This window comes from Rhinoderma darwinii, chromosome 8 (genome assembly GCF_050947455.1).
Source record: "Rhinoderma darwinii isolate aRhiDar2 chromosome 8, aRhiDar2.hap1, whole genome shotgun sequence".
Classification (NCBI taxonomy): Eukaryota; Metazoa; Chordata; class Amphibia; order Anura; family Rhinodermatidae; genus Rhinoderma; species Rhinoderma darwinii.
In genome coordinates, this window is record NC_134694.1 from 3,736,027 (window position 1) to 3,748,057 (window position 12,031).

The 12,031-nt window shown below is 42.9% G+C and overlaps 1 protein-coding gene across 2 annotated transcripts in view; it reads left to right on the top strand.

Annotated features, from left to right (window-relative positions):
- The window catches only part of AIF1L (allograft inflammatory factor 1 like), a 37,751-nt gene extending 27,948 nt beyond the window's left edge, over positions 1-9,803 (top strand). For both annotated transcript variants that reach the window (XM_075834671.1, XM_075834672.1), the window contains one exon: positions 9,353-9,803. In XM_075834671.1, the coding sequence (XP_075690786.1) occupies positions 9,353-9,440 (88 nt within the window). In that variant the 3' untranslated portion in view covers positions 9,441-9,803. The remainder of the gene's footprint in view (positions 1-9,352) is intronic.
- Positions 9,804-12,031: the final 2,228 nt, after the last annotated feature.

A 12,031-nucleotide genomic window follows, 5' to 3' on the forward strand; every position in this document is an offset into this window, starting at 1 on the left:
ACCGCTCAGGGGGTCCAAAGGTGGGCACAGGGGTCAACAATCAGCAGCCTTGCTGCAATGTCTCTATATGGGAGCCTTAAAGAGACAGGAAATCTTTAGCCAATTTTAATTTTATTTGCTGTGCAGGTGAATGCAATCTATTTGCTCCCTGTTATCAGCCATTTCAGATTGGGGAGAGACGGACTGTAGGACAGGTGAATACAATCCATTGTTCTCTGTTATCAGGACACATTTTTTTTTTAGGCTTATATAGGGTTTAATGGCTTTTATGGTTATTGAGGGACATTTTCTGTCTGTGATGCGCTGAAAACAGAGACACAAGACGCTCCAATACAACCTGTAAACGGGCAGGTCAGGAGGATATAATAGTGCTGGAGTGATATAAGAGGAGCGGCTGATATCAGTCACATATGATGTAATGTCTGGAGGATTTAATAGTACTGGAGTGATATAAGAGGAGCGGCTGATATCAGTCACACATATGATGTAATGTCTCTGGAGGATATAATAGTACTGGAGTGATATAAGAGGAGCGGCTGATATCAGTCACATATATGATGTAATGTCTCTGGAGGATATAATAGTACTGGAGTGATATAAGAGGAGCGGCTGATATCAGTCACACATATGATGTAATGTCTCTGGAGGATATAATAGTACTGGAGTGATATAAGAGGAGCGGCTGATATCAGTCACATATGATGTAATGTCTGGAGGATATAATAGTACTGGAGTGATATAAGAGGAGCGGCTGATATCAGTCACATATGATGTAATGTCTGGAGGATTTAATAGTACTGGAGTGATATAAGAGGAGCGGCTGATATCAGTCACATATATGATGTAATGTCTCTGGAGGATATAATAGTACTGGGGTGATATAAGAGGAGCGGCTGATATCAGTCACACATATGATGTAATATCTCTGGAGGATATAATAGTACTGGAGTGATATAAGAGGAGCGGCTGATATCAGTCACATATGATGTAATGTCTGGAGGATATAATAGTACTGGAGTGATATAAGAGGAGCGGCTGATATCAGTCACATATGATGTAATGTCTGGAGGATTTAATAGTACTGGAGTGATATAAGAGGAGCGGCTGATATCAGTCATATATATGATGTAATGTCTCTGGAGGATATAATAGTGCTGGAGTGATATAAGAGGAGCGGCTGATATCAGTCACATATATGATGTAATGTCTCTGGAGGATATAATAGTGCTGGAGTGATATAAGAGGAGCGGCTGATATCAGTCACATATGATGTAATGTCTCTGGAGGATATAATAGTACTGGAGTGATATAACAGGAGCGGCTGATATCAGTCACACATATGATGTAATGTCTCTGGAGGATATAATAGTACTGGAGTGTTATAAGAGGAGCGGCTGATATCAGTCACACATATAATGTAATGTCTGGAGGATTTAATAGTACTGGAGTGATATAAGAGGAGCGGCTGATATCAGTCACACATATGATGTAATGTCTCTGGAGGATATAATAGTACTGGAGTTATATAAGAGGAGGGGCTGATATCAGTCACATATATGATGTAATGTCTCTGGAGGATATAATAGTACTGGAGTGATATAAGAGGAGCGGCTGATATCAGTCACACATATGATGTAATGTCTCTGGAGGATATAATAGTGCTGGAGTGTTATAAGAGGAGCGGCTGATATCAGTCACATATGATGTAATGTTTCTGGAGGATATAATAGTGCTGGAGTGATATAAGAGGAGCGGCTGATATCAGTCACACATATGATGTAATGTCTCTGGAGGATATAATAGTACTGGAGTGATATAAGAGGAGCGGCTGATATCAGTCACATATGATGTAATGTCTCTGGAGGATATAATAGTACTGGAGTGATATAAGAGGAGCGGCTGATATCAGTCACATATGATGTAATGTTTCTGGAGGATATAATAGTACTGGAGTGATATAAGAGGAGCGGCTGATATCAGTCACATATGATGTAATGTCTCTGGAGGATATAATAGTACTGGAGTGATATAAGAGGAGCGGCTGATATCAGTCACACATATGATGTAATGTCTCTGGAGTATATAATAGTACTGGAGTGTTATAAGAGGAGCGGCTGATATCAGTCACACATATGATGTAATGTCTCTGGAGGATATAATAGTACTGGAGTGATATAAGAGGAGCGGCTGATATCAGTCACACATATGATGTAATGTCTCTGGAGGATATAATAGTACTGGAGTGATATAAGAGGAGCGGCTGATATCAGTCACACATATGATGTAATGTCTCTGGAGGATATAATAGTGCTGGAGTGATATAAGAAGAGCGGCTGATATCAGTCACACATATGATGTAATGTCTCTGGAGGATATAATAGTACTGGAGTGTTATAAGAGGAGCGGCTGATATCAGTCACATATATGATGTAATGTCTCTGGAGGATATAATAGTACTGGAGTGATATAAGAGGAGCGGCTGATATCAGTCACATATGATGTAATGTCTCTGGAGGATATAATAGTGCTGGAGTGATATAAGAGGAGCGGCTGATATCAGTCACACATCATGTAATGTCTCTGGAGGATATAATAGTGCTGGAGTGATATAAGAGGAGCGGCTGATATCAGTCACACATATCATGTAATGTCTCTGGAGGATATAATAGTGCTGGAGTGATATAAGAGGAGCGGCTGATATCAGTCACATATGATGTAATGTCTCTGGAGGATATAATAGTGCTGGAGTGTTATAAGAGGAGCGGCTGATATCAGTCACACATATGATGTAATGTCTCTGGAGGATATAATAGTACTGGAGTGATATAAGAGGAGCGGCTGATATCAGTCACACATATGATGTAATGTCTTTGGAGGATATAATAGTGCTGGAGTGTTATAAGAGGAGCGGCTGATATCAGTCACATATGATGTAATGTCTCTGGAGGATATAATAGTGCTGGAGTGATATAAGAGGAGCGGCTGATATCAGTCACACATCATGTAATGTCTCTGGAGGATATAATAGTGCTGGAGTGATATAAGAGGAGCGGCTGATATCAGTCACACATATCATGTAATGTCTCTGGAGGATATAATAGTGCTGGAGTGATATAAGAGGAGCGGCTGATATCAGTCACATATGATGTAATGTCTCTGGAGGATATAATAGTGCTGGAGTGTTATAAGAGGAGCGGCTGATATCAGTCACACATATGATGTAATGTCTCTGGAGGATATAATAGTACTGGAGTGATATAAGAGGAGCGGCTGATATCAGTCACACATATGATGTAATGTCTTTGGAGGATATAATAGTGCTGGAGTGTTATAAGAGGAGCGGCTGATATCAGTCACACATATGATGTAATGTCTCTGGAGGATATAATAGTACTGGAGTGATATAAGAGGAGCGGCTGATATCAGTCACATATGATGTAATGTCTCTGGAGGATATAATAGTACTGGAGTGATATGAGGAGCGGCTGATATCAGTCACACATATGATGTAATGTCTCTGGAGGATATAATAGTACTGGAGTGATATAAGAGGAGCGGCTGATATCAGTCACACATATGATGTAATGTCTCTGGGGGATATAATAGTACTGGAGTGATATAAGAGGAGCGGCTGATATCAGTCACACATATGATGTAATGTCTCTGGAGGATATAATAGTGCTGGAGTGATATAAGAGGAGCGGCTGATATCAGTCACACATATGATGTAATGTCTGGAGGATATAATAGTGCTGGAGTGATATAAGAGGAGCGGCTGATATCAGTCACACATATGATGTAATGTCTCTGGAGGATATAATAGTACTGGAGTGTTATAAGAGGAGCGGCTGATATCAGTCACATATGATGTAATGTCTCTGGGGGATATAATAGTACTGGAGTGATATAAGAGGAGCGGCTGATATCAGTCACACATATGATGTAATGTCTCTGGAGGATATAATAGTGCTGGAGTGATATAAGAGGAGCGGCTGATATCAGTCACATATATGATGTAATGTCTCTGGAGGATATAATAGTACTGGAGTGATATAATAGGAGCGGCTGATATCAGTCACATATATGATGTAATGTCTCTGGAGGATATAATAGTACTGGAGTGTTATAAGAGGAGCGGCTGATATCAGTCACACATATGATGTAATGTCTGGAGGATATAATAGTGCTGGAGTGATATAAGAGGAGCGGCTGATATCAGTCACACATATGATGTAATGTCTCTGGAGGATATAATAGTACTGGAGTGTTATAAGAGGAGCGGCTGATATCAGTCACATATATGATGTAATGTCTCTGGAGGATATAATAGTACTGGAGTGATATAAGAGGAGCGGCTGATATCAGTCACATATGATGTAATGTCTCTGGAGGATATAATAGTACTGGAGTGATATAAGAGGAGCGGCTGATATCAGTCACACATATGATGTAATGTCTGGAGGATATAATAGTACTGGAGTGATATAAGAGGAGCGGCTGATATCAGTCACATATATGATGTAATGTCTCTGGAGGATATAATAGTACTGGAGTGATATAAGAGGAGCGGCTGATATCAGTCACATATGATGTAATGTCTCTGGAGGATAGAATAGTACTGGAGTGATATAAGAGGAGCGGCTGATATCAGTCACACATATGATGTAATGTCTCTGGAGGATATAATAGTACTGGAGTGATATAAGAGGAGCGGCTGATATCAGTCACATATGATGTAATGTCTCTGGAGGATATAATAGTGCTGGAGTGATATAAGAGGAGCGGCTGATATCAGTCACACATATGATGTAATGTCTCTGGAGGATATAATAGTGCTGGAGTGATATAAGAGGAGCAGCTGATATCAGTCACATATGATGTAATGTCTCTGGAGGATATAATAGTACTGGAGTGATATAAGAGGAGCGGCTGATATCAGTCACATATGATGTAATGTCTCTGGAGGATATAATAGTGCTGGAGTGTTATAAGAGGAGCGGCTGATATCAGTCACACATATGATGTAATGTCTCTGGAGGATATAATAGTGCTGGAGTGTTATAAGAGGAGCGGCTGATATCAGTCACATATGATGTAATGTCTCTGGAGGATATAATAGTGCTGGAGTGATATAAGAGGAGCGGCTGATATCAGTCACACATGATGTAATGTCTCTGGAGGATATAATAGTACTGGAGTGTTATAAGAGGAGCGGCTGATATCAGTCACATATGATGTAATGTCTCTGGAGGATATAATAGTACTGGAGTGTTATAAGAGGAGCGGCTGATATCAGTCACACATATGATGTAATGTCTCTGGAGGATATAATGGTGCTGGAGTGTTATAAGAGGAGCGGCTGATATCAGTCACATATGATGTAATGTCTCTGGAGGATATAATAGTACTGGAGTGTTATAAGAGGAGCGGCTGATATCAGTCACACATATGATGTAATGTCTCTGGAGGATATAATAGTACTGGAGTGTTATAAGAGGAGCGGCTGATATCAGTCACATATGATGTAATGTCTCTGGAGGATATAATAGTGCTGGAGCATTATAAGAGGAGCGGCTGATATCAGTCACACATATGATGTAATGTCTCTGGAGGATATAATAGTACTGGAGTGATATAAGAGGAGCGGCTGATATCAGTCACACATATGATGTAATGTCTCTGGAGGATATAATAGTACTGGAGTGATATAAGAGGAGCGGCTGATATCAGTCACACATATAATGTAATGTCTCTGGAGGATATAATAGTGCTGGAGTGATATAAGAGGAGCGGCTGATATCAGTCACACATATAATGTAATGTCTCTGGAGGATATAATAGTACTGGAGTGATATAAGAGAAGCGGCTGATATCAGTCACACATATGATGTAATGTCTCTGGAGGATATAATAGTGCTGGAGTGATATAAGAGGAGCGGCTGATATCAGTCACACATATGATGTAATGTCTCTGGAGGATATAATAGTGCTGGAGTGATATAAGAGGAGCGGCTGATATCAGTCACACATATGATGTAATGTCTCTGGAGGATATAATAGTGCTGGAGTGATATAAGAGGAGCGGCTGATATCAGTCACATATGATGTAATGTCTCTGGAGGATATAATAGTACTGGAGTGATATAAGAGGAGCGGCTGATATCAGTCACATATGATGTAATGTCTGGAGGATATAATAGTACTGGAGTGTTATAAGAGGAGCGGCTGATATCAGTCACATATATGATGTAATGTCTGGAGGATATAATAGTACTGGAGTGTTATAAGAGGAGCGGCTGATATCAGTCACATATATGATGTAATGTCGCTGGAGGATATAATAGTACTGGAGTGTTATAAGAGGAGCGGCTGATATCAGTCACATATATGATGTAATGTCTCTGGAGGATATAATAGTGCTGGAGTGATAAGAGGAGCGGCTGATATCAGTCACATATGATGTAATGTCTCTGGAGGATATAATAGTGCTGGAGTGATATAAGAGGAGCGGCTGATATCAGTCACATATGATGTAATGTCTCTGGAGGATATAATAGTACTGGAGTGATATAAGAGGAGCGGCTGATATCAGTCACACATATGATGTAATGTCTCTGGAGGATATAATAGTACTGGAGTGATATAAGAGGAGCGGCTGATATCAGTCACATATGATGTAATGTCTGGAGGATATAATAGTACTGGAGGATATAAGAGGAGCGGCTGATATCAGTCACACATATGATGTAATGTCTCTGGAGGATATAATAGTGCTGGAGTGATATAAGAGGAGCGGCTGATATCAGTCACATATGATGTCTCTGGAGGATATAATAGTACTGGAGTGATATAAGAGGAGCGGCTGATATCAGTCACATATGATGTAATGTCTCTGGAGGATATAATAGTACTGGAGTGATATAAGAGGAGCGGCTGATATCAGTCACACATATGATGTAATGTCTCTGGAGGATATAATAGTACTGGAGTGATATAAGAGGAGCGGCTGATATCAGTCACACATATGATGTAATGTCTCTGGAGGATATAATAGTACTGGAGTGATATAAGAGGAGCGGCTGATATCAGTCACATATGATGTATTGTCTCTGGAGGATATAATAGTGCTGGAGTGATATAAGAGGAGCGGCTGATATCAGTCACATATGATGTATTGTCTCTGGAGGATATAATAGTTCTGGAGTGATATAAGAGGAGCGGCTGATATCAGTCACATATGATGTAATGTCTCTGGAGGATATAATGGTACTGGAGTGATATAAGAGGAGCGGCTGATATCAGTCACACATATGATGTAATGTCTCTGGAGGATATAATAGTGCTGGAGTGATATAAGAGGAGCGGCTGATATCAGTCACACATATGATGTAATGTCTCTGGTGGATATAATAGTGCTGGAGTGATATAAGAGGAGCGGCTGATGTAATGTCTGGAGGATATAATAGTGCTGGAGTGATATAAGAGGAGCGGCTGATATCAGTCACATATATGATGTAATGTCTCTGGAGGATATAATAGTGCTGGAGTGTTATAAGAGGAGCGGCTGATATCAGTCACATATGATGTAATGTCTCTGGAGGATATAATAGTACTGGAGTGATATAAGAGGAGCGGCTGATATCAGTCACATATATGATGTAATGTCTCTGGAGGATATAATAGTACTGGAGTGATATAAGAGGAGCGGCTGATATCAGTCACACATATGATGTAATGTCTGGAGGATATAATAGTGCTGGAGTGATATAAGAGGAGCGGCTGATATCAGTTACACATATGATGTAATGTCTCTGGAGGATATAATAGTACTGGAGTGTTATAAGAGGAGCGGCTGATATCAGTCACATATATGATGTAATGTCTCTGGAGGATATAATAGTACTGGAGTGATATAAGAGGAGCGGCTGATATCAGTCACATATGATGTAATGTCTCTGGAGGATATAATAGTACTGGAGTGATATAAGAGGGGCGGCTGATATCAGTCACACATATGATGTAATGTCTCTGGAGGATATAATAGTGGCGGATATATGTGACATACAGTAGGGATCATGGAGGAGGGAAGGTTTCTACACTTGTCTGTCATCCCACTTTACAGCCAGTTTCTTGGCCTGACATGGCTGATACCAGGGAACAATAGATTGCATTCCACGACACAGGACACCGGGATCACTGTTGTATAAGATTTCTCCACTTCAGGTTCCTGCAGATTTTTATTGTACAGAATAGTCAGGTGCTGCACTGCCATCTGTTGGTCACTAGTGGCAGTGCAGTGACAATTTATTATCCTCCAACATACGGCTTTTGGTCACGCGACTATTTTAGGGTTTGATTTGAGAAATGACTGACATGTCGCACACGAATTACATTGAACTCTATCCTGGAAAAGTTGCTTGCAATTTGCGACCAAAAGCCCAGCAGATTCTGATTTTTCGCGATTGTTATAGTAACTGCAACCACATAAACGGAGATGTCGTCATGCGACCTTTTCACCTTCATGTCAGTCGCCGTGTAGCCTTAGTCAGACTTATAACCAGATCAATATCTCCGGTCACCAGCGATGTGTATTATATACCTGATCTCTATACATTATTTAGTAATATCGTTCTTCGTGTTATCCTGGCCACAAGGTGGCGTTATGTAAACCTCTTAAAGCTACAGATGTCATATTTACTTGTGTATTAGGCAGGAGGTTGAATTGCGGTGCGGAGACGATCAGGACTGTTATACACATATTACGGCTCAGCACTTGCAGCATTTATTCAGGTTTATTCAGAAGAGTACGGGGGACATTAATATGGGGGCCCAGCACTAGAGCAACCTCCCCTTCCCTCCCCCACACTGAGAGACTGGCCGGGCCACAACAGAACAATAGGGGCCCCTTCTATCCCATCACAGGCCCCATATCCAGACTCGAGGGACTAATGTTTGTCCTCCGGACCCACTACCCAGGAGAGGAGGTTGGTGGAGCCCCTAGTGGTTGGGGTCATATTTAACTTCCCTCCACCCATTGTAGAATGGGGAGGGGGTGGGGACAACAACCTGAGCTGGACCCTCCCTAGGGGCCCCATTGCAGCTGGTACGCATCATGAGAGGCATCAATCAAAATGTGGCCCCCGTGCACCCTCCACCCGGGACCGGGGGTCCTGCCGTATATTGCCCTCCCCCACTCCCTTTGGGGTTTGCTAACATTGCGGAGAGGGGGCAGGGCCATATAAACAGAACTGGACCCCCTCGTCCAATCAAACAATGTATAATAATGGGGGGGGGGTCCCTGTATTGGGGTTGCATTCGCTTCTAACATTAACCCTTTCTTTATCTTCCCCAGCATCATGATGTTTGAAGGAAAAGCCAATGAAGCCCCCGCAAAACCCGTGGGCCCCCCTCCCAGAAGAGACATCAGCAGCCTCCCGTAAAGCAACGCCCCCCCCCGCCTCAAAGCCAAGTCTGCGACCAAGGACTGTGACCAGCGACGTGCCTTCAGAGTGATTGACAGGCGTCCCTCTCCCGTCATCACTCTCTCCTATCAGCCAAACCTCTCCCCCCCCCCCCATAGACCTTCCATTATTTATTACAGCGCAGATTGTGGCTGCCCCACCCCGTACTGTAATATCATATAATGTTACAGAGGTGAGAACACAGGCGGCCATGGTCTCCTCTCTCTCTATCATAAATGTTATATTGCGTATTAGAGTGTCAGCTCTTGGGGCACCGGACCGGCGTGCATTGTCTTATATCCTTATAATGTATATTTTGTAAAGAGTTGTGTATACCATTCACTGTCTGTGTCCGGTTTTTTCTTTTCGGTGCAACCTTCTAAGAAATTCCTCGCCGTTTTCAATATCTCTGCTTGTTGCCAGTGAATGACAACATTCTTGTTTACAGACAGAATACCTGTCCTGATCACATCCTGCTGACAGGTGCGGGGCTCGTTTCAGCGTATCAGAGCTGGCTCGTACCCGTGTTTCCACTCATTGACAGCAAGCCGAGATCATTCTACAGTAAGGACACTTCACATACATAAGACCGGCGCTCTTACACATCAGAACGTCCGCTCGTTCACTTTGGGGCTTTCACTCCTATAAAACATTGACCCGATTGGGGATTATGGTAAGAGGTGAGGCCCATGAATAGAATACCAGACGTGCAGTGAAGACTGACACACAAACCAAACAATAGGAAAAAGGAAGCGTTCACCTCGGCAGAACCTGAGATTTACGCTGCCATTAGAGGAGGTCACCCAACATCTTTTATCCAATATGATATTACAAGACTCCACACTTCATATTTCCGTGGAGTTCTCCTTTAAATGGGCGCAGGACGTGATCTACTCAGTGAGGCTAGTAGAAGGGGTTAAAAAGTTGTCAAGCAGCAACTATAGATCAGGCCGCCCCGCTAGTGGATCCTATAGACGGGGGAGTTATGTCCTTTGCTTTACTTCTTTTGCACTGATTTTATACTCCAGTCACATCCAGAGCTGCAGTCACAGTTTTGCAAGCTGCTACTTGAAACTGTGGGCACTGACAGACGACCGTGAGTGTAGATCCCACAATGCATTGCACTCTTGTAATATCAGAAATGTACCTGGTTTCAGACTACAAAGATAAGGTAGTCACCGAATCCTAGAACACTACATCGTCCACAACGCAACGCATCAGACCCAGCTCTGTACACACACTGAACTATCAGTGAGCTGTAACGCCCAACATTTGCACAAAAAAAAAAAACGGCAGGATTGTGAATGCAGCTCTGGCGGTAACTGGAGTATAAGATAAAGTTATCCATTCTGCAGCTTCTAATAGACTGTACAATAGTTCCTCACACGTGTCAAGATCTCTGCTTGCTTTCTTTGCATTGGAATATTCTTATTTACATCCAGAGGCAGAAAACCTGTCCAGACCTAATACTTCTCACAGCTGAGGGTTTGATACAATTGTATCCAGCCTAGACAATCATGTCGACTCTAGACTGATACATTGTAACAAATTGTCAGGACAGGAAAGTGATTTGTGCTGCTGATGTGTTCAGCTCACAAAGGATTGTCTAGACTGGATACACTGTAACAAACCCTCAGCTGTGAGAAGTATTAGGTGTGGACAGGTTTACAGCTTCTGAGGGCTCCCTCACCTCGCTGCTGGTAGCAGAGTGTCTGCAATGCTGGCCACCATGTTATAGTAAGAGGAGGAGGGGAGTTGTAGTTCCTCTGGTTCACTTCCCCTATAGGACTGTTATTTCTATGCAGACCGTTCCCTCTCTGCAGAACATCGCACCGTTTATATCTGAGCTCAGCTTCTCATGGAAACTGAAAGTGGGATGTTGGGTAATCAGCACGAGTCACTTCTCCAATCTTATTATAGACGAGATCTCGCTGACGCGGGGCCAACGCCGAACGTGGCGCAACTGCTGCATCAACATACGAGCAAAGGAAGAGCCTAGCCCTGACCCCAAATAGCACGCTGCCCCCATCAGGCCACTGAGCCTCCCCCACAACACAACCCCAGAGCCCCCTACCACAGCCACGCGCACCCCGACCCCCTCATCATAACCTCCGCTCTGGACAATCCCTACTTGTTAGAACGGTCCCTTGACAATAAGCTGATTAAACAGTCTCCCCCTGCTGGACCCCCAGTGATCATCTATGATCGGTGGGGAAACCTGGCAGTAAGTGTTTAGTTTCTCTGCAGCGCCACCACAGGAGCCATGAAGTATTACACAGTGTCCATTCATAATGCGTTGTGTGTGTAATACAGGACGGGTCCTCCAGATACGCTCTATGTAACCGCTCTCCACCAAGAGATGAGGACCCCTCTCTATTACCCCAGAATTCCCTAATACGGGGTATGACAATGGGTTTCCTAACTGGACGACCCCTTTAAATGACTTCTCAGGGCAAGTGCTCCCCATCCCCGGCTCTTCTTCATGTAGCCTACCTCAAAGTCTTTATCCAGGGCGCTCTGGGCGGGGCTAAGAGGATTGTGTCGTGCTCCGCCCCCTCTATACACTGAGT